Here is a 24,287-nt window from a genome sequence, read left to right on the forward strand (position 1 = left end):
TTACCGGGACAAAAAAAAACTTTTGAAGAGGGGCACGCAGACCAACCCAGGGTCAAAAGTTATATATAAAAATTGGAGGGGGCTGTATGCCCCCCCTACTGGGCCCTATAATACTCTGGGGACTACCACCTCCCCGGAGCTAGCAGTGCCAATTAAAGGAGCGATAATGGCTGTGGTGACCACCACCCCTCAGAGCCAGCTCCTGCTATTTCTTGAGGTGCCCACCCTTGTAGTTACCTCAGGCAACTATAACTGGTGAATTTCACTGGTTTTGTACGAGTGAAATCTGAGCCTAACCAGAACATTTGTGTAACCTTTGGCTTTTTATTTCCTAATTATGTATATCTATTTTTCATCTGTTATTAACTGACCGTGCTTATTTTTTTTTTTTTTTTTTTTAGGGATGGACATTCTCACTTATTGCTGCTTCTTTGGTTGGTGCATTAGGATCATCATTTCTGTATGGTTATAACCTTTCAGTAGTAAATGCCCCTACACTGGTAAGTGTCAAACCAATTATCCGAAGTCAGTCTACTTGCTGACGTTTGCCAAAGACAACCTCAAAAATGATCATTGCTGCATAATGTTTTGCATTGTCATGCTTGTTCAAATATTTGATTTTAAATCTGTTTAGAACTTTAAAACAATTAGGGGTCTATTAGGATGGCAGGCGACGATCCGCCCGCCATCTTCCACTGCCCACCTACCAGTTCCCCCGCCAAATTACGATGGCTGTGGGGACCCCGGCAAATGGAAAGACTGCCTACCGGTCAGACAGGGGACGGGACGGAAAAGGGCTTCAATATGGTGGCGGTGTCTGCAAGACACCACCACCCATATTAGTATGGGTGGCGGTGCTGGGCTTTCCATGGCGGAGACCCCGCCATAAAAAGCTAGGCAAAGTTTACTTTTGGGGGCCCTTTGTGGGCCCCCAGGGTAGGTGGCATTGGGGGTGCACTTGGGGGGTACCCATGGTACCCCCTCCAATTTGCATGCACAATGTGGTGGGCACCGCATGGTGCCTGCCACGTTGTGCATGCAAATGCACGACATGCATATATTGCATTGTGGTGGGTGTTGCTTACAGCACCGCCCACGACAATGCAATATATGCAGGATGCCACTGCCACCGTGGCGGTGGCATCGAAATTATCATGGTGGGACCGCCGCGCCTATGGCGGTCGGTCCGTTTCCCGGTACGGTGGCGGGCGGGCCATCGTAATAGGCCCATTAGTGTCTGGTGATCATTTTAGAAAATTGGAATAATATAATGTTTGCTGCGTACTTTGAAAGACAGCTGCATTTTGGAACCCGGTTTAAAAACCATCAATTAAAATGTGTCTATACTCTGCGTTGGCCTTGGATAGGTATTTGTTTTCTCAGACATTATCGGTTTTAAGTCTAAGTGCCTAATCAATTTTTCTAGTGTTGTTTACCTAGCATTGTCTATATTTTTCCCACTTGTTTACTTGAGTTATTTGTCTTGAAATTACTAAATGTGTGTATTTATGGTTTCCATTTTCTTTTTTCACACTGATTGTTTATGAGGTGGTGCCCTCTTTATTTTATCAACCACATACGTTCACTAATTGTTTAATTTTGTATCAAGGGCACAACATGCAGCAAGCTACATTTTATAATGACAGCACATCTTCATATATATTGTTTGGGAATCTCTAAACCTTAATACTTCTATTAATCAGAGAGAGAATATTCACCCATTAGACCTCAGACACTCTGGATATTGTCATGCTTCAAGAGAGGTATATGTGCATTACTTGTCTTTGTTAGAAATGGGGGTCTCTAGTTGGCAATGATTTGCATCATTGTCCAAGTAGGGACCCTTCTTCCAAGTCAGGGTAAGGGGGATATACTTGTAAAATAACCCCTGCTCACCTCCTTGGTAGTTTGGCACAAGCAGACAGGCTTATCTCAGAGTCCGGGTGTAAAGCATTTGTGTACAAATACAGTAATACAGTGAAAACATTACAAATGGACACCACGCCAGTTTAGAAAAATACGTAATCTTTATCTAAGCCAAACAAGACCAAAACGAAAAAAATCAACAATACGGTAATCAAAATAAAAGGCAGAAACACTTCTGCCCATAGCAAACTATAGTTGCAATACTTTCAACACAAAGAACTTTGGATGTGTCACAATCACAAACAAAAACTGCTACAGGGAAGGAGATGCATTGGTTCCTTACTCCAGGGGAGGTGATGCGCTGCTTCCTTACTCCAGGGGAGGTGATGCATTGGTGCCTAACTGCCATGCAGGGGCTTACTGATCTCGGACTCCGTACATCGGTGCACTAAATGCGGATTGCAGCGATTTCTCCAGCCACTGTCAGGCGCTTAGTCGGTTTCTTCAGTGATGCATTGGAAACCGGTGTGGATGAGTCAAGCTTCTGGAAGTTGGCTGCTTTTCCAGCTCCCAACAGAAGGAACAACCCGCAGACACCCAATTCAGCAACATGCACCTCTTGGCAGGTCAGAACTCCAGGCAAGGAAGTTCAGGGGAGCTGGTGGTGAAGTCTTTCAATCCCTGAGATTTCAAAACAGGAGGCAAGCTCTACTACAAGCCCTTGCAGTTCTTCCTCACAGCACACAGCAAATTCTTTATCCTATCCTTGATAGAAGCAACCACTGAAGGCCAATAGCAGACAGCACACATTAAAAGGGCAGTACTTGTCCTTGGGTTTTCCCAGATTTTCTCCTTGGCAGAGGTTACTCTTGAATTCAAGTAGTAATCTAAAGTTCAGGGGTCTGGGCCCCCACATTTATAGTCCTTTTCTCTTTGTTCTCTGGTGTCAGAGAAGCTCTTTGCTAAACCAAAACCTGTTCTGTCATCTCTGATGCCACTGCCCAGCAGGAGGTGGAGACAGCATTGTGAAAGGCAGACCAGACACATTCAGGTAAAAGGAAATCGCCTCCCCCTACTCTAAATGCAGCCCAGGTCTATTCAGTCCAGCCCTGACTTACTCTGGAAAGGCAGGACATACCTCATCCCTCCCCCCAAGTGACTATCTGCACAGAATGCACATCCCCAGACCCTGTCACTCCACAGCCAGACAGTCAATACACAAATCTAGCAGAGGCACACTGGATGGCTAAGCAAGAAAATTCCCACTTTCTAAAAGTGGTATTCTTGAACCCAGCATATAAAATTCATCCTTCTAAAAATGCATCTTTATATTTTGAGTTCAGGCATACCACTTTCCTATCTTGTTTCCATGGGCAGTTATACTTATAAGATGTTATAAGTAATCTTCCCATTCTGTCCTAAGGGGCAGATAGCCTTTCAATATTAAACAAAATTCCATGTAGTTCACTATCAGAACATGTCACAAACATCAAAACACCCTACCTTTCACAAACACTGCACCCTGCCTACCTTAGGGCTAACTCACATTTAAGAAAAGGGAAGGTTAGGGTTTGTAAATGGGTGTCCTTGCTTGGTTGACATGACAGTACTGAACTGCACACAGACACTGCAATGGCTGGCCTGAGAAAATTTTGCAAGGCTGCTTGTGTGGGTCGCACAATCAGTGCTGCAGGCCCACTAGCAGTATTTGACTTACAGGCCCTGGGCACACACAGTACACTGTACTAGGGACTTAGTACTAGGTCAAACAAGCCAATCATAGAAACACTAATCCAATTCACAATATGCACTTTATCAATGAACAGCAGTGGTGAAGTGCCCAGAGTCCTAAAACCAACAAAAACAGGGTCAGAAACAGGAGGCCAAAAAGCAAAAAGTTTGGGTATAAACTCTCTGAAAAAGTCAGGTCTAACAGTCTTCTTCCACCTTTTGTACTTACCACTGGATTCAAGCAAGCCGGGCTGAAGACGGCTGGAATGCCAGAAACCGGTCCTCGGAAGCTTGTTTCCGGTCCAGGGAAAACATGGCTTTGCAGTTCGGGCTGGACTGTTCCCATGAGGCACAGGGTCAGACTGATTTGCATATAGCCATGTCTGAACTGGGGTGGCAGAGTGGGCTAAAGAACGGTGATGGATTAAACCCAGATCTTTTGACTGGGTGTGAGTGTTTGATTGATTCAGGTGCTCCGTCCATCACCACCCCCTTTTGTACCGCTTTTGGCCACCATAAGTGTGGCAGGGTATGCTCAGACGTGAGTCCCTTGCTCACTTTGCCACTGGATTTAAGCAAGCCGGGCTGAAGACGGCTGGAATGCCAGAAACCGGTCCTCGGAAGCTTGTTTCCGGTCCAGGGAAGACATGGCTTTGCTGTTCGGGCTGGACTATTCCCATGAGGCACAGGGTCAGACTGATTTGCAAATAGCCATGTCTGAACTGGGGTGGCAGAGTGGGCTAAAGAACGGTGATGGATTAAACCCAGATCTTTTGACTGGGTGTGAGTGTTTGATTGATTCAGGTGCTCCGTCCATCACCACCCCCTTTTGTACCACCTTTTGTACTTAGCCCTATCATCTACACATCTAGTCCACAAACAGGTGAGCAGTACCAATGCCATAGAACTGCAAGATATAAACTGTACACCTGCAATATTTCAACACTACATGTAACACATGCCCTTAAAAATGCACAAAGGACGAGATTGCTTTGCATATGTTCTAGGCCTGGATCAGACTGTGTGCGATACTTCCTGTTGCATAATGATGAATATGCTGATTTGATATGCTGTAACAAATGTTCTTGGCTTAGATCCTTGAGGGCCCGGAAAAAATTGTTCCATTAAGATATTAGACTCATACTTGCCTCTAGACTAAGATTAACTGAAGCTTGCATTACGTCAAACTTGCAAGACGTAATGTGGTAATGGTGAGCAGATGTTAATATTTGACAAGCAAAAATAGAATAAATGTCTCACAAAAACAGGGTACGACGAAATCAAAAAACAAATCAATGAGAGCGTAACTTAATAACAGAACACAGAAAAAGCAGCACACAACACAACAGCGCAAAAATCAACACAGCAACTCATATATACCGAAGAGTAACATAAAAATACGCACATATTACCACCTCAAGAATTCTGTTGCATAGTGTAGGTGCCTGGACCAAGAACTGCCTTGCTTGTCTCCAAGTGTATTAGTGTATTATTGGCAGTCAAAAATGTTCTGTGATGATGCTCTTTTAAAGACAGATGTGAAAATGTATCATACATATGTGTAATTAGTTGAAATGTAGTAGAGCATCATAGATTCACTAAGAGCTCTACTTTTGATATGCATTTCCCCCTAAGTATCTCTTCTAAAACCCTAGCATCACTCAAAGTCATGCCCCTTAGCCTAGAGTATCTAAAAATGAAGGGGCATATTTACAAGCCCTGTGCACCATCACTTATTGTGACGTTTTGGTGGGGCACAGGGCTCATCAGTATCTACAAGGCCATGTAATGCCTACCTGTGTGGATTTTCATGGCCTTGTAGATATGGAGTAAGGCAAGACAGCACAATTCGCTACCTTGACTGACACTGCGTGGAAGAGGTGTCCCATGGGTCTTGCTGTGGGTGTTCACCCTCAACATCCATGGAATTTGACACTGCCCCAGATTTACAGCATCAGGTAAACGCGGGGCAGCGCCAAAACCTTGTGCCTTACTAGAGCAGGCGCAACGAGGCATATAAAGAGGAAAACGTCTCTTGTGACTGTTTTTGTGCAGTAAGGTGCCCCTTTCTGCAAAAAACTAATGGTGCCTACTACACAGACACCTGTGCACCACATATTTTAGTGTCTAACACAATTCTAGTTTATGTTAATACTGAAATATTCATAGAGCTTTGATGATAACACTTACATTACTTTTTCCACAGTTCTGGTCATTATGATGCCCAGACTGTCTCATAGCTCAGCCCCCATTAGTACCAAAATTGTGGTCTCATATTGAATTAGTGAAATACTTCCCAATACTTCTCAGTTCAGCAGATGCAGCTCCAACAATGCAATTTGTTCATCCGATATATTGCTTGACCGATTAAAAGGCACTTAAAAAAACACAAAATGCTTTTGTACCAACAGAAACATTGTCATACTGAGAAATGCATGCTGAAAAATTACATAACAGCAGATATAATATTTATCATACATACAAAGAGGGAAATTTACTAAGAATGTATTGTAGTTCCTATATTCCCAATAGGCTCTGTGCATTGGAATAACATAAACGATAGCTTAGACGTAGGACTGAGGTCGACTAGGTCTCTATTGAATATGTTAGACTTAATTGTGTGTGCCAGCTAGCTCAGAGGTCACTAGAAACTTTCTCGAGTAAACAAGAAGGCGTTTAGCTTTCCTGAACAGACAAGAAGGGATTAGCTTCTGACAACCATATCACATGACAACTTTGTTCCCCCTGCAATAAGGATTATATCTCTAGAGTCCCGGAAACAATAGATAGCTATTTTACTCAGTCAATCGTGCATGCTTTGTTTCACCAGAAATGCAGAGAAATAGAGAGACGGGCGTTTTCAATAAAAGGGTTATTTATTGAGCAGTCTTCTTTCTCATGCAAGAGAAATTAATTGCCACAATTGCAATACTTGTCATAAAGTAAAGTGCGTACAGTAAAAGTAGTATTATGAAATAATACTGTAAAAGCATTTATATGGTTTCCAAGCCATATGATACTTAAAATGGATAAAAGACATACAATGATAAAATAATGACTAAACGTACTCAAATGGTGTTTCTAAGATACGCCTACCCCAGTGTACCTAACTAAGCCTAGTACGTGGTAAGGAGTAGATGAGTTACAGTTTTTTGCCAAGAATCTGAATCAATAATTCTCTATGGGTCTAATCAGCTCTGTACCTTAGGTATAGAATGAAGGAGGTCTTGTATCTCTCTCTCAGGACTCGATCTCCCAGGAACCCACAAGGGTGACCGGAAAACACTGGAGCTGGATTTCTCGGCAGGAGAAAAGACAGCATCTTTCTCAGTGCGTCAGCAGGGAGGGTTGGCTTCCTTGGGGACTCGCGTCAGCAGTGCGTCGGGCAAGTAGATAGCCGATCTGCTCCAAACCACTGTGTGTTGCTTAAGGCAGATGCTGGTATATTTATACCTGGAAGGTGCCGAGTTTGACGTAAGGTTGGACATAAGACGTCACTAAGAACTGGCAGTTCTTTCAGGACTCTCAGGAGTTCTAGGACAAATCAAAACAGAAGCAGGGGAAATTCCCGGGCTGCTGGAGGCTTGGTTCGTTTAAGAACGCGTTGTACTTTCTAGGAGTCTATGGGAGTAGCCTTGCCGTATTTGGACTGCATTGGCTATGACTTAATATGGATATGATTCTTATGCCTTTATAAGGATATGATTTATTATAACCACACAAGGGCATACATCGGGAATATCTAATTAGGGTCCTAGATACATTCACAACAAGAAGTTACAGCATGCAAAGTGGCAACTAAAATTGTGTGTTGTCAGAAAAGAAGAGCACTATAGGGCACCTTGCACCAGTACTGGTATTTTTACTATTGGGTAAAATAGTTATATAAATGAAGACATAACTTAAATGCTAGTTAAGACTATGGATTCTGTTTCTGCAGTTAAACATTTTCATGCTCAATTGTTTCTCAACAAGAAACTAAAAAGGTTCCATGCATTAAAACATGATAAAAGTAAGAAGCATTTACTTGACTGAGAAATCTTTATTCCTGTATGCTTTTAAACACCACCCCAGGTAATATACATATTTTATAACTTCTTAAATCAAAAGGAAGAATTTGAACCCAAGAGAATCTAAGACATTTTTGTATATGGGTTGTTAAAGGTGGAAAAACATTCAACTCACAATCTTAAAAATCAGATATTAAGGATTAATTTAGTCAATAATATAGAGAAACTAAAATTATACTTGAGGGTAAATAGATCACTAGGTTAGTAGATTAAAATGGTAGCATCCCTTTAGCATGTAGATATATTCCTTTCTCTGTAATATAAAACTGTCAACAAAATCTCAGTAAGAACATAGAACCTAATTACGATGTCGGTGGGACCGCCACCGATAGGCCATCTGTGGCAGTCCCACCACTATACAGGCCATCGATCCAACCGCCGAATTTGGATGCAGGTGGTCGGACAACAGAGGTCAGGGGGAAAATCGCCACCTCTGACAGGACCCAAGATCCCGTCGGGCAGTGTAATGAATGTGCTTTTCACTAAAATGACACACCCAAACCCTGCACTCCCACTTTGGAGTCAAATATATCACTGCACCTTAAAATAATAAACTTTGAGCAACACTCCCTTTAGGAGAGGTAAGAATACAAATTCAGGTGCATTTAACCGATGTATGACGTTAGAACGCATACATTTACAATGCGTACCTTTACAACGCGTTCGTAACAACGAAAGTTGTTACCACGCATTGCGCTGGGGGGGCGCAAAATTGAACAATTTAATTTACTATTCCAACACCAGTCCCCGTGGATAGTAGGGAAGGTGTTGGGATAGTAAATTAAATCATTTACTATCCTTGAGCGCCCCCCAGTGCAATGCGTGGTAACAACTTTCGTTGTTACGACCGCGTTGTAAAGGTATTCCGTTGTAATGCTTGCCTTCTAAACGCTGCATACCCATTTAACATAACACACAAGTTAATTTCTGCAATATTCTAGAAAGGCAGGCTGAATATATCAGTAATTGCAGATTCCCAAATGAAAAGTGACAAAAATGTACAATTAGAATAAATTACAAATAGCAAAGAGTAGAAAATATATATATGTATTTGGTTAGGAACACCTCACCGATTGAATTGACATCATCCTTGCCAACTCAAGGTATGAGAAGCCCGTCAACAGCCCAGGAAGGAGTTCAATCAGGACTCAAGTTTGGTCACCTACACAGCAATATGTCTAATCTGGGGTGAACTTCCACCTGGCCCTCGAAGGTTCTCAGCTTAAATATCATTACTAAACGTAAGACGAAGCTTCTAGAAAACCTCGCCCCCTTCTCATGAGAAAGAACCGAGCTGACTGTACCAGTCTGCGCAAAGGCCAAGACGAAGGCTAGCCAAGCTCCCGTATTTTGGCTTCGAGGCTAAGTTGCACATTCTACAGATAATATCCAGTTCACTCTGGTCAGTGAAGAGCGAAAAACAAGTGAAGAGCAGACACCTGCCCTCACCACTTCGCAGCTCCGTGCGAGCAGCAAAGCCAGAGAACAAAATGACATGAGTCCATGTCAAAGCCAATAGTAAGAACTCATAATTAAAAACAACATGAAGCAAGGCAAAGTCAGAAAACAAGATGACATGAGGCCATGTCAAAGCCAATAGTACTGTTCTACTCCATGACAGCTCCCACTAAAAGACAGCAAGATTACAAGACAGAAGAGAAGCAGACATATGCAGGACCGTCCTACATTAAGCTAGGGTAAAATAACACACTAAAGTCAATTAAAATGGCTGTAGCCAAACCACAAGAGTGGCTCTTTCACTACAGGCAGCGGTCAGAATCCTATCCCTTCAACGGCAGTGGCACCACCGTAGGGATTAGGATGTCCCTTTCCCAGTGCTTTTTCATGGAGGTATGACCACCATGGAAAGGCAGATGGAAATGGACTTTGGGAACCCCAAGCTGGGTCTCCAGGGGCCACTGCTAAGCAGTCCTGGGGCACATCTAGTCTCCCCCCACATATCCATGCAATGAGTGCCAGGCACCCCATGGTGGTGGCACACGGTGCATAGATGTGCACAAAGTGCTTTTTTTCTACTGAGGCTTGTGCTGTGGCTCTTTTTCTGGGCCGCAGCACAATCCGCAGTAGAAAAAAGCACTTTCCAACCATTTGCATATCGATCTGATCCTAATTGGGTGGATGGGACTGCTGACTCATTGTCGAGCAATCTCCTGCCTGCTAGATGGCGTCGGCGGTCTGACCAACCACCATCGTAATTCTTCCCAAAAAAATGCTATAGGTCCATAAAAACCAGAAAACTTGCTAAGAACTTGGATAGATTGGATGAATTTCACTAGTAAATTCTATGAAAAGGTGCAGTCCCTTTGGCTAAGGTATATATAGATATGATAGAGAAAGTAAATGTAAATGTAAATGTAGACATATTTGTAAAGCGCACTGATACCCCGGCAAGCAGTGTGTCCTGGCGCTGTACTCATACCGCTAGGGAACCCGTCCTGGCTTTTCCCCGTGAAATGTCCACTCCTGGGCATCCCCGGGGTGCAACCAGGCATCCCCAGCGCTGTAGGGGGCCATTGTGGAGGCTAAGCAAGCTTTTGCCCAGAGTTGCAGCGTGGGACCCATGATTAGAATAGGCACTGAGGCGAGAATATCCAGTCAGAGGAATTTATGAGCCAGAGACCCGCCGAGGCGGGAATCGAACCCTGGTCCTTGGCCAGAACTCTGCATCAAGGTCTGCCGCTCTAACCATTGAGCCACACTCCTCCACTAAAGGAGGAAAGGAAAGGCATTTGGCTGTCTGATTTTATTCTTCCTAAGTGCCATTTATGAGAAATACAGTTTCTCAACTAGTGTGTCCAAATACATATATCCTTACTAATATAATGAAGAGAGAGCCCAAACCTTTGAGGCGGGTAATCTCAGAAACCACAGCTCCAATCACAACACCCAATACAGCGTTGGAAAGGGCAGTTGCAGCAGAAGGACATAGGCTATGCAGACGCCCACCATATACATTTAAAAGGTAAAAGAACCGTGCCAACAAAGTAGTCCCTTGTGGGCGTGTCTGCGTTGTGCTGTGGGCGTTACAAATGCTGGGGGCGTGTGGTACGTTCCGCCCTTCATGCCATGTCTCATATTGTGTGCTAATCCCACCCTGCTCCCTTTTTTTGTCAAAGGTGTATTTTATTGGGAAAAAAAAACAGAAAAGAAATCTTGCGACAATCTTGCACATCATCCCTCGCAGGGGGTTAAGCAAAGCAGGCGGGAGGAATTGAAAATTATGGGCAACCCATCCAGCAGGACTACTAGGGCTCTTAAGTTAAACAGTCACCATAGCTGTAGCCCAAAGGTGCGCACCAGTTAATAATCATGAGTCCATAGGATCACTTTAGTTGCGAAGAACTGCAACCGGCACAAGTCCTTTTGGACAAGCAGCCGAGTGCTTCCCGCCACAGGCATGGCAGAAATGTCCCAACCAAACTAAAACTAGAAACTTCCCCCACCCGCCCCCAGCCCTCCCCGGTGGTGGCGTCCTTCTCATTCATACTCAACCTTGCACCAGCATTCATACTTGGAAGAGATGTAGGCTCCGCAGTGTAGGCAGGTATACTGCCGATGGTAATCCCCTAGACAGGAACCGAACAAGCGGACCCCAACGAAAGGCAAAATTCTTAAAGTCGCCTAGAAAAACCTCAGCCATGCGTTCCATGCTTAACAATCTCCACAACCTAGCATACCACAGAGAGATTGCTGGGGCCCCCTTCTTTTTCCATGCAGCCGCTAGGGTGGTCTTCGCTGCCCCAATGCACAACCAAAGGATTTTCTTATGCGCCCGGGTTTGATGTTCCAGCAGAGGGTCTCGGAGTCCTAGTAATACGTGTGCCATTGAGTCATCCACGGGGTAGCCCAGGATGTCCTTAATGTGGGAAAGAATTTCCTCCCAGTAGGGGCGGATAGCGGGGCAATCCCACCAGATGTGGCGAAAGTCACCTAACATGCCACAGCCCCGCCAGCATCTGTCAGAAGTGCCGGGAAACACGCGATGTAGTTTAGCGGGGGTGAGATACCAGTCCATCATAGTCTTAAGATGGGCCTCACGGAGTTCAATAGAATGATTATGTTTTGCCAAGTCTCTCCACAATTGTGACCACTCGATATCAGATATCCCGCGGTCCAACAATTCTTCCCAGAGGCCCATGTATCACGGTCTGGGGGAGGGCGCCGTGGACAAGAGGTGACGGTATAAGAAGGAGATGACTCCCCGCATGCCAGTGGTCCGAGAAATGAAGGCATCAAAGGGGGTAAGCGCTCTTGTGGCCGCGTCGCGAACAGCGGGGGAGAGCGCCCAGTGTAACAACTGGGACGGATGGTATCGCTCCGTTGGTAGGACCTCATAGTCCCGTCTACAGTTATCAAATGTAAGCGGAGCCTCTCCATGGAACAAATGAGTAAGGGCGAAGCAACCCCCCTTTCTCCACTCATCAAAGGGCCCCTCTAGTAAGGCAGGAGGGAACGCCGGGTTGAAATGGATAGGCGTAAAAGGGGAGGGGAACGTCCTCCATCTCTCGTCCCCGGTGACCGAGTCCCACACCTTCAGGGTGGTGCCGGTGGGGGTGCTAATATACGCATTTTTAGGTCTGTCCCCCTTAGGCTTCCAAGCTAAGTCCCATATCGAACGTCCCGCCACACTCCTGTCCATGTGCAGCCAATGTTTTTCCGACAGAGGCTGAGACCATTCCACCATCACCCTGAGCTGCGCTGCTTTATAATAGAGATGCACATCCGGGAGGCCAACCCCCCCTCTCCCCTCGGACGCCTAAGAGTGGTAAAGGAAACGCGAGCTCTCCCGCCTTGCCAAATAAATCGGAGCATAAGGGTTTTAACACAGCGAAAGAAGTCAGCGTCCACTACTATGGGCAGCGCCTGGAAGAGATATAGCAACTTAGGGAGGAGTGTCATCTTGATCGCGTGTATCCTCCCTAACCACGAGATGTACAGGGGCAGCCATCGCCTCAGATCTGAGCGAATACGCGCCAGCAGGGGAGGGAAATTGGCAGCATACAGCTTCCCCACTGTGGGGGTAAGGTGGACTCCTAGATACAAAAGGGAAGAAAGGGTCCAGGGCAAGGGAGACAGCGGGCGGAGGCGGTCTACTTCTGCGAGGGAGAGCGTGAGGTTTAAAATAACAGACTTGTCATAGTTGACTTTAAAGCCCGCTACCGCCTCAAAACGTGCCAACTCGATCTGAACATGAGGGAGGGAATTTGCGGGGTCCGAAAGGGATAGCAGGACGTCATCCGCGAATAAAGCGATTTTATGCTGTTCGCCCGTGAAAAGCAGGCCCCTGATGTCTGGGTGCTCCCGCATCGCGATTGCCAGCGGCTCTATACTCAGGGCGAAGAGCAGGGGAGAGAGTGGGCACCCCTGCCTCGTGCCACGGGAGTGTGAAAAGAAGGTCGACAGGTGGCCGTTGACCGAGACCCTGGAACGAGGGCAACTGTAATTTGCTCCCACCATAGATAGGAATCTGGGTGAGAAGCCGAAGGCCGCTAGGGTCTGGAACAGAAACCCCCAGTCCACTCGATCAAAGGCTTTCTCCGCGTCCAATCCCACCAGGACCGCAGGGATACGGAAGCGAGTAGCCTTTTCAATGAGGTGGACTACTCTGCGAGTGTTATCGTGTGTCTGACGCCCCTTTATGAAACCGGATTGGTCGGGGTGGATGATAGCGGGCATGAGGTCCTGTAACCGGGATGCCAATATAGCCGAATACAGCTTGGCATCTATATTCAGCAGGGCTATAGGCCTATATGAGGCACATCTGGTGGGATCCTTCCCTGGCTTGGGGATGATCGAGATAACTGCCTCAGCCATGGAGCCCGTGGTCGTACCCGATTCCACCATAGCGTTAAAGAGAAGCACTAGGGAATCACACACCTCCACAGCAAAGGTCCGGTAAAAGAGTGCCGTGTAGCCGTCCGCCCCGGGTGCCTTGTTGGGTTTCAAATTCTTAATCGCTGTCAGAACCTCCTCCCTAGTGAAGGGAGCCTCAAGCAGCTCATTCCACTCGGGGGAGACGCGAGGGAGTGGAAGTTCATTAAGATAAGCACGTTGAGCCTCCGGGTCTAGTGCGTCCCCCGAGTATAGTGCCGCATAAAACTCCCCAAAGAGTTCCGCCTTGTCCTCATCGCATTGTTTCAGTTCCCCCGCAGAGTCCTGGATGCCTCCGATGTATTCCCGCTCTTGCTTGGCCCTCAACTGACGCGCGAGGTGCTTGCCAATCTTATTACCCTGCGAATAAGAGAGTCAGCGCAGTTTAAGGAGAGTGAATTCCGCTCTGTTGCTATAGTGGTTTCTGAGCTTACCCCGGACTGCCGTCAACGCGCGGAACGTTTGTCTGGTGGGGTTTTGTTTATGTGTCTGTTCCAAACGGCCCAACTCCTTCTCCAATCCTTCCCTCTCCTCTCGCCGCAGTCTATTAAGGGCTGCGTTGAGAGCCATGCAACTACCTCTGAACGAAGCCTTAAAGGGATCCCAGGTGACAAAGATCGAGGTGTCCTCTACTGGATTAAGGTCAATAAAGTCTCGGATTGCTACCCGTAGTGCCTTACAGGAGGTATCGTCTCTAACCAGAGAGGCTGGGAAATACCACTTGCGCGTTCCAGAATAGTCCGGGCCCCAGTGTATACAGAGGCCCATCAGACTGTGATCGGAGACTGACAGGGGGAAAATCGTAGCACCACGTAGGGAACCCTGAAGGGACTGGCTCAGGAATCCATAATCTAGGCGGGAATAAGTATGGTGGACATGGGAATAATAGGTGTAGTCCTTCACAAGGGGATGCAAGGCGCGCCACCCATCGACCAGCCCCAGGTCTGCAAATCGCCTATGAGTCTCAGCTGAAAAGACCCCAGCGTCAGCCCTCTGAGGGCGAGAGGAGTCCAGATCACGATCCCACACCAGATTGAAATCCCCTAGCACAAAAAGTGCCCCCTCAACAAAGTCCTCCAGAGTAGTCAACAGATCCTAGAGGAACCTATTCTGTACCGCATTGGGCGCGTACAGTAGCAAAAAAGTGCACAGCTTGCCGCGGAGCATACCCTTGACCAAGATCCACCTACCCTCCTTATCGCTCCTAAGCCCCAGCAGTTGAAACCGCATCGCTGAGCTGAACATAAGGGCCACCCCTCTGTGCTTAGTGAGGGCTGAGGACCTATATATAAGCGGGTAGTGCCTATGCTTGAGGCAGGTTTCATTCTTCCTCGCCATATGTGTCTCCTGGAGACCCACCACATCCATGCTATGGTCTATAATGTATTTCCACACTTTTGCCGTTTTTGAGGAGAGTTAGTTTAACCCCTTAACATTCCACGTACCCACAGTAATCGGCATCACAGACAGAAACCCTCACTCAGCTCAGCACCCCTCCATTCCATGACCAGTAAATACCACTTCATCCACCAGCCCTGGCCTCCCAGCAGACCCAGCCCTCTCCCAGGACCCGCCAGCGGGCCCCCCATTCTCCGGGATCCATGCCCGCCGCCCCAGCGCACCACCACCCACTCAACCCCTCGACTCCAATCATCCAGCCAGGTCTTGGGACAACGTGCCCAACCTCCCGGGGAGTAGCAACCCCTCCCAGAACAAAGCGCAGGTACCATCACATATCGCCATGCACACTCACGCCACCACCACCCCCCGTCCCCCTCTTCCCAAACACCCCCCACCCCGCCTCACCCTCCCCCCTCCTCAGGACCGGAGAGCCTCAACCGGAGTGCCTCTCCCGCCCGCAACTGCAAGGGCCCCAAGGGGGCTAGAAAAAAAAAAACCAAAAGAGAAAAATAAAGAACCACCATAGGGGTGTTCACAGGAACCCCTGAGGAACGGCGGGGGAGGATCAAGTCAGTGACCCACACGTTCCCTAGGCCGGGTCGTCTTCCCCAAAAGTACATAGTGACTACAGTACCTGAGCGGAGGGGGGGGGTCCCCCCGCCGCCAAACAGCCTTCCCTTCTTGATCACGCTGCCCCCAAACTTTCTGGAGATGGCGACACCGTTGCGCTCGCCACCGAAGCCACAGCTCCGCTCCTCTCCTGTTGGCTGGCCGAGGGATCCGGCCTATTCTGCGTCACCGGGCGCCCCACTCTCTGCCAAGAGGAAGAACGCCGCCTTCGTCGCGTTGGTGATTGCCCATCCCTTGGGGAGGGGGCGCGTCGTCCATGCCCAGAAGCTCTTTGGCAGCCTGCAAGGAGCGGACCTGGACAAGCCTGTTCTGCCACCTGAAGATGAGGCGAAAGGGATGACCCCAAGAGTATGCCACACCGCGCTCCCGCAGAAATGATGTCACCGGCTTGAAGTTGCGTCTCTTTTGTAGAGTCGAAGCAGCCAAGTCCTGAAAGAGCTGGGGGCGGTGATCTCTAAACTGCAAATCCGTGATACCTCTCGCTTTCCGAAGGATCTGCTCCTTGAGTTGAAAGTCATGAATGCAAACCAATATGTCCGGAGGCGGGCCCCCGTGCCTCTCGGCAGACCGACCCTGTGCACCCTGTCCATCCTGACTTCATGAAGGTCATCCTCCTCCAGGACCTGCAGAAAGAGCGCCTCTACGTATCCACGCAGGTCCCCCTCCTCTCCGCCCCATGGCACCGCCCGAATGCGAATGTTATTTCGGCGAGAGCGGTTCTCCAGGTCTTCTGCGTGCGTCTGAAGATCCAAGTTCTGCTCCATCAGCCTGATCACATCCTGCTGAAGCTGGTGCACATCCTCTGTTAGGCCCAAATCGTGTTCCTCCAACGTCGCGACTCTTTCGTCAATGCCATCAACATCTCTCCTAACCTCCCTGAGATCGGAGGCAAGTTGTGACCGGAGCTCCGAGATGTCCTCTTTGATGGCGGAAAAAAGTTCCAGCAAGAAGGCTTTGTGGCCGGTGCTTCATCGTCCCTCAGCCGGGGAGACGAGCTGGTGCTAGGGGACCCCGCTGCTTGCGTACCCTTCGGAGGCCCATCCTTGCCCGGCTTGTCCTTGCGATTCCGTTGAGCCATCCGAACTCACCCAGCTCCCCCGGCACAACTACTGCCACCCGGAGTGCGCCCTCCAATATGTTCCCCCCCCGGGGAAGCGACCTCTCCTCCGCTCCACAAGTGGCTCCGCTGCTGGCCCGGGGCCACTGCGACGATCCTCCATCTCCTCGAAATGACAATCCCTCCTCACCGCTCGTCACTGCTATCTGCCCGTGGACACTCCAAGGAGCCTCTCCAGTCCGTCTGGGGCGTGGACGCAGCCCAAGCCTCGTCTCCTGCAAGGACTGCAGGCCACTCCGCCATAGAGCAGTACACCCCTCTCTGCCCCGAGTTATTTGGGGGGCTCCGCTGCTTCTCAGGGCCCTCCTGATCGCCTGGGCCAAAAAACGAGATCGGCGGCCTCCGGGAAGCCTCGTCGCACCGCCAGCAGCCCGCCACCGAGGCCAGCACAGTCCGGAGGTACCGGCAGGGCTCTGCTCGGCCCAGGGGGTCCCCCGCAAAGTCCAGTCGCCTCAGCCGCAGGAATCAGGGCAGCAGCTTCCTCCTCTTCGGTGGCGGGCCGGCGCCGCCACAATCCATGCACCGGCGTCTGCCACCCCGGGTCGGGCGTAGGCCCCTGGTCCCCAGCCTCGAGTGCGGCAGGTGCCCGCCAGCCACCAGGCTTTCCCTGCTCACTGTCGGCTCCTCCTTGAGCTCCGCAGCGCTCCTATTGCCTGCGGGGCCGGGCTGATCCTCACGGAATTCCCGGCCGGCTCCTCCGCCGGCGAGCGTCTCCTCAGCTGCGCGGCCGGACTTAGCCCCTCCGGCTTCACCGCACGCAAGTCCCCGGCTCCACTCCGCAGCCTCGCCACAGGCCTCAGCGTCGTCAGCGGGGCCACCCCTACGCCACCGGAGCCGCGGAAAGCTTCGGAACTCCGACGGTGACTCCAGCGGCGTCGAGGCAGGGCTGGGGGTGATCAGCAAGGCTCGGGGAAGGCGCTAAACAACGCTAGGAAAGTCACGGCGGCGGAGGGACAGAAAGCACATCCTACTCCGTCGCCATCTTGGACACGCCCCCTCCACCCATCTCCCTTTAAATACCCCTGCACCCCATAATCATAACCCACCCTTACTCCTTAAAATACCCCAACACCCTTAAACACTAACCCATCTTAAACCTATGAATAAACCCTGTACCCCAAAACCCAAACCTATCCCTAAACCCTAAAAATACCCCTGTACCCCAAAACCCAAACCTAGCCCTGAACCCTATAAATACCCCTGTACCTCAAAACCCAAACCTACCCCGGAACCCTAAAAATACCCCTGTACCCCAAAACCCAAACCTAGCCCTGAACCCTAAAAATACCACTGTACCCCAAAACCCAAACCTACCCCTGAACCCTAAAATACCCCTGTACCCCAAAATCCAAACCTACCTCTGAACCCTTAAAATACCACTGTGCCCCAAAACCCAAACCTACCCTTGTACCCTAAAATACCCCTGTACCCCAAAACCCAAACCTAGCCCTGAACCCTAAAAATACCCCTGTACCCCAAAACCCAAACCTAGCCCTGAACCCTTAAAATACCCCTGTACCCCAAAACCCAAACCTACCCCTGAACACTAAAAATACCCCTATACCCCAAAACCCAAACCTAGCCCTGAACCCTAAGAATACCCCTGTACCCCAAAACCCATACCTATCCCTAAACCCTACAACTACCCCTGTACCCCATAACCTAAAACTATATCTGAACCCTTGAAATACCCAAACACCCCAAAACATATACCTCAGTACCCAAAAACATATATCCCTATACCCATACTTACCTTATCCAAACATTAAAAAAAAACATGCTTTTACCATTCATGCATTTGCAACGAATTTCGTTGTAAATGTATGCGTGGTAAAAGCATATAAAATATAATGCCAAGCGTTATAATGGCATTGCGGAGTCATGATACTTTCGTAATGAAAGTATTCGGAGTGATGGTATGCGGAAAGAAAGTTGCGGAATAATGGGTGTTTACCCTCCCCAGGTAAGTACATTGGTGGCACGGCGGCCCACATCTCCAGCAACATACTCATATGTTTTCACCACCCATTTAAAAAATGCACAGGTCTCTCTCATTGATGGCCAGCACCGACATAACACTTTTAGACACACCTCCCACCACAAGTTTTAGAATTGCGAGCTTTAGAGCTGGGGAGCTACGTTCGAATCTCGGCATCAGCTCAACATTCTGTGATTCCAGTCAAATCGCTTTGTCTCCCCGTGCCTACCACAAATGAATGTGTTCTTCTGTAATGTAAATTGTGCTCATGCCATGTTGTCGAGTTTGCGCTATATAATATTGCAAGGAAAAATAAAGTAGGGAAACTCCAGTTCACACACTACTGAACGCGCACTCTTAAGTGCATCAGCAGTGCACTGTGAATCGGAGCGTTTCACAGGCCTGTCACAGATAAGAAATGCTATCTAAACGAAATCCAACAAAACAATATACTACTGGCCGGCAGCAATTCATACCCAGACAACGTCGGGACGGGCTGCTAGTATATATATAGTTTTTTAGGTCGAGCCTATCCCATTCCGCAGGAATGGATAGGGGAGAATTTTAAGGTTGCATCAGGAAAGCTAAACCAGCCGGCGGATTTCCACAAGTGCATGTGGTCTCGTGAACGCGCTCCCATCCGCCTGCTGGTTTAGCTTTCCTGATGCTCTCCACATCAAAGCAATCAGCCTCCCTCCCACAGGCTTCCCCATCGTGCGCAGTGTGGAAAGTGAGCCCATAATTCTATCGATGCCCAGGCTGCTGGCGCAAACCGCCTCTTAGTTCCCATTCTGAATAGTTACCAAATAAAGAGACGGGCGCTGGAAGCAGGAATCAAGAACAGAGTTTATTTCTCATGAGGAGAGCCAGTCATTTCGGACACGAAACACAGTGTCTTTCGGGAGGTGCTCTAACAAGTGAGCTTGAGACTCTTGCCTTTATACCTTGCAAAACATTTGATGGTACAATCAGGATAGTATGACGCAAAAGAAAGACATCCCTATAATCCTCGTGATGATCCTACTCCACATACGTTTACAATGGGGACCCTTGACCTGCTGATAAGAGGGGAGGGCAATCACGCAGCTGAGTGTTTCGTAGGATGTGTACGCCTGATCATGGCCCAGGGGGTGGGGTGGCTAGGCATACAATAAGGGCAGTAAATGGTATCTCCTGGCTTAGGCGATGGCCTCGGACATGTGTGGTCAGCCGGACTCGGGGGAAGGGGTCATCAAAGGAGTGGTATTCATGCCTGCGTGGACAATCGAGCGTGGAGGGAGGGCTTGTCAATAGAGGGGCATTCATGGAAGGGAAGGAGGTGCTGGTCAGGCGCGGCCGTGACTCTCAAGGACAGGGCCTTGCGGAAGAAGAGGGTTTATGACTTGCTCATATGAGGAGAAGGAGGGGGGTCAGGGTGCGTGCAGGGCCAGAGTCGCGCAGAGAGAGAGAGAGAGAGAGAGAGATCTTATGACCTGTACATGAGAGAACAGGGGCAGTCAGATACAACTGGGGGGGGGGCTATGTCAGCTGAGGCGAAGGATGCTTCTTCGAGAGGGAAATGGGGAAGGCCTGGGTCAAGCAGGAGGGTTACCTTTCACATCAGGATCGCGCAAAGGGAAAGGGTTTCATGGTCTATACATGAGAGAGGGGGTGCAAGATACGCGCAGGAGGGAAGCTGGGGATTCCAATGGGTAAAAAGGCCATGGTGCCTAGAATGGCTGTACATATGCATAGGGGTACGGGTTCTTACTGGCAGGGTGATACGGTCAATAATTTACAGTATCCATGGTGCCCACAGGGAGAGGAGTGGGAGAAGAAGGGAAATGAATGCTGTCTATGTACATAAATTTCGTCAGATTTCACAGTCGCCCCTTTTTACATAGCAGCAATCATTTTTGCAGCTGATGGCATTACAGGTAGACAAGCATCGTTAACGAATTAGCACTTTGTCGATACTAACATGTGGCGTACAATCATAGACAGTTAAGGTGATGGGAAGAATGCAGTACATAGGAAATTACTTTTTCGTTGTGATCCTGGCAATTAAACGCACTACATAGCATAAATCTTTCTGACTTAAAAAATGTGACCAATGAACAGTTTTGACCAGGTAGTTGAGAGCGGAATTCAGTTCAATACACAAGATCTCTTCGTCACAGTGTCTTTTATCAGCGAGCCATCACTGGTAGGCTCTAATCCGGGTACTTTCGTTGGCACTGTTGAGCACCGGCGGTGGAGCTATAGGTCCAGCTCGGTTCGATCCTTACGCGTTGCAGGGTGCGGTCAGTCCTCTGCTGTTAGACCACAGTCCTGTTCCCTAAACAGTCCGTTTGGCGGCGCCTTATGCTCGGCGCCTATAGTTCTGTGGCAACACCCTCTTCCCATATAATTGCAGCTCTTTCCTTTGGCAAAAAGTCACGTGGGAAGGTGGGTGGATGTTGTTCAAATAGTCGATAGGAGAGAGAGTGAGCGGAGTTGGGTCAGAGTTCCTGGGACACACAAAAGGGACCAAGGGAGCAAAGGATAACAAGCAGGCAGGCCCATCAATCGGGCCCAAAGAAGGCGGACGGAGACTCCAGGCACACGTGGGTTAGCAGTCGGAGGGCTTCAAGGCGGCCCGTCATTTTTCATTTTCCACGTTAAAATTGCGGTCTCGTCCCGTGTCTTGTTGCTCTGCAGCTCCACCTCTGGTCGATGTCATACGTGTCCCAAGGTCTGCAGTCAGGCTGAACGTCACGTCTGACCCATCTCCTCCGGTGATCGTGAATCTTTGAATAGGTACAAGACAATGTTTTAGAGAAATGGCAGAAGAAGACATCTACGCATATGAATTCCTCCCTTAATTCTACGCATTTGATATTTTATGCTCATCGGTCACAGTCAGAGGTCTATTACCAAGCAGTGCATGTGTCAGCATTCCTACTGAGTTTATGGCAGGTTTATTCATTGTCCTATTTATAACTCACGTGAGGATAAATGACATTTCCATCAACTGTGCGTTACATCATATTCAACATTACAGAGCATTTCCCTTCAGGACTGGCTAATATTTTCAGACAGGTCGGGGGTGCTATCGTCGAGAGTCGGGCAAAACAAGATTTCCTCAAGGGTCAACAGCTACTCATGGTCATTATGTTTATACCCGGGACAGCAGAAGTGGTTCTATCAAAAATGGGGCGGGGATGCTTCGGGCGTTTGCGCTTGGGTGCAAAGGGGTGGGGCAATCTGGATATTGGGTGTCAATCTAGACGTTGGCGTTCGTCTCTGAAGAACAGACATAGGATGCCATTGACATACAGTTCCCCTATAAATGGCCTGATTTGGGGGACTTTAGTCGTCTTACCTGTCCTTTCCTTCTCAGCCAATTCAAGTTCATTCATTTTGCAGAAAGGAGAGGCAGTAACATGGCGAGATACAGTCATTTTAGTTTCGGTCAATTTCGCTGAACACCTTCGCGTTCAAATATGTATCAAATCAGACTGGTGCCGGTGGGGCACAATTTTACCAAAAAGAGGGAGGAAAAATAGGGAGACTCTCATAGAGAGTGAGAGTCGTCCGCAATCTAAACGAGCCATTCGGTACACGTATGACATGTAAGGAGAGAGAGAGAGAGAGAGAGAGAGAGAGAGAGATAAAAAGGAGTGGAGAGAGAGAGACGTGTACGAAAATAGGTCATTTAGTGCGCTCACAACACAGAACGGCAAAGGTCAGGTGACCTGTAGATACAGACAGAGGGGAGACATAAATTTGTACGTTACATACACACAAACTCAGACAGGGAAGACGGCACATATATTACGCATATATAAGACATTCACGACAAGACAGGAAACAATTGTTAGTCAACAAGATCTGTTTTTATATATATCCTACGTACCTTTACTATCCTATTTATCTACGTGCTTAGCTCCTTCTGCTCTTCCCCCCTTTCCCTTCTCGCTTGTCACGCCTGCGAGCGTTCCCAATTACCAATACTCACACCTCGGTTGGTTTGATCAGAAATTAACCTGGTCGCGCTAGTTACCCAAGGTTGGATCTTAGACCATTTTTCTGTTCCCTCCTTTGGTGGGAAGTTCTCCAGGCTGAGGCAACGGCAAATATTGATCGGGAAAACAGTCGGACAGCTTGGCTATATCTGTAAGAGTGTGAGAAAGGGGGCAGTGCATTTTGAACATCGGCAACATTTCTAACTTCCTAGGCGGGTGGTGCCGTGGCAACCCTTACCCGTACAATTTTCTTTGTCCTTTCCCTACCTAGTCAAAACGTCCAGTTTCATTATTTAACGCGTCCTTTCTAGTCAAATTTTCGTCATTCAGTACCTGTCCAGTTTCTATGTCAGTCCATCCTCCCAGTTGCTATGTTCTAAGGAGGAACAGTCATGTTTAAGTCTACGTCTTTTTTTTTTTTTTTTAAACTTTTATTTGTCATAAGGATCATACTCATATTCCCTTCTTCCCCTTCTCATTGGCGGTTCGGTCATCGTCCTTCCATACATCAGCCAAGGTTCCGACGTGACCTGCAGAAGGGGGGAGAAAGAAGGGGTGGGGGGGGCAATATTCAAACCTCATCAGCATGCAGTAATCCGGAAATGTTTTTTACCTACCACATACTCGACCTATCTCCACGTAGTGCATTTCTCTACCATCACGGCGTTTAAGCCCAGAGGGACCAGAAATGTCAGACAGATAATCATTGACGATCTGCGTATCTACATGAGTTACTTGGTCGTAACCCCTTTTGATCGGGTACAAGGGTGGCGATCAGGTGGCATTTCCGTGGTGTCGTTTTTAGGGCTTCTAAAGCACTTTTCCGGCTGCCTGTGACACATAGTGTGGCTGCTAAATATCGGGTCCTTTTTAACCTTTAATCTTCATCATACTTTCTCGTTGCTCACAGTAGTAATACATTCAAAACTCATTAATGCAACCGCTACAACTATGCTTTCGTTTTCAAAATACTTTTAATAAAAAAGTGTTGACGTATAAATACAGGCCTACAACCCAGTGGACTAGCCACGGAGCAGATTGGAGCTGTACATAAGGAGAACAAGGCTGGTGGCAGTTCGTTGCATAAAGTGTGGCAGTGCAATAAAATCGTATTAAACTCCCCTACAGAGCAAGCATGATGCATGTCAGTAATTCATCTTTAATAAATTCATAAATACATTATCCAATGTTCATTCATTACCTTAAATTACACCAATTCATTTTCCAACTCATAATCGGTACCCACCCTAAGTCAATTCATTGTCCAAGCACATACTCAATATCCTTCATATCTACTTTCATTATCCAAACGTTATATATATCTCGGGGTAAAAAGCTTGCGCAATCAGGGTGCAACAAAGTTCATTAAAAACGTCTCATTTTGTGTCGGCGCCATTTTGGGTGGGGTCAGGCAAGTTCCAGCACAGTCAGGGTGTCTCTAGTCTCGCATGGTTGGTCCAGAACTTTCCATTGGCAGTTCAGAAAGTCTCGTGCAAGGTGGTTAACAGTCTAACAATATGGACCACGAGTCAAAGAATGGGAAGGGCGGCAACAATTTTCCTACCGGGTCATTCTGGTGTTCCTCCGGAACTGAACAAGCCTGTGCCGTGGCGGCA

At 48.1% G+C, this 24,287-nt stretch overlaps 1 protein-coding gene across 2 annotated transcripts in view; it reads left to right on the top strand.

The window, feature by feature from the left end:
- Positions 1-24,287, top strand: part of SLC2A9 (solute carrier family 2 member 9) — a 1,599,887-nt gene that overhangs the window by 368,426 nt on the left and 1,207,174 nt on the right. For both annotated transcript variants that reach the window (XM_086964092.1, XM_086964093.1), the window contains exon 3: positions 402-500. In XM_086964092.1, coding sequence (XP_086820218.1) covers positions 402-500 — 99 coding nt within the window. The remainder of the gene's footprint in view (positions 1-401; positions 501-24,287) is intronic.

Source organism: Lissotriton vulgaris, chromosome 3_2 (genome assembly GCF_964263255.1).
Source record: "Lissotriton vulgaris chromosome 3_2, aLisVul1.2, whole genome shotgun sequence".
Taxonomy (NCBI): Eukaryota; Metazoa; Chordata; class Amphibia; order Caudata; family Salamandridae; genus Lissotriton; species Lissotriton vulgaris.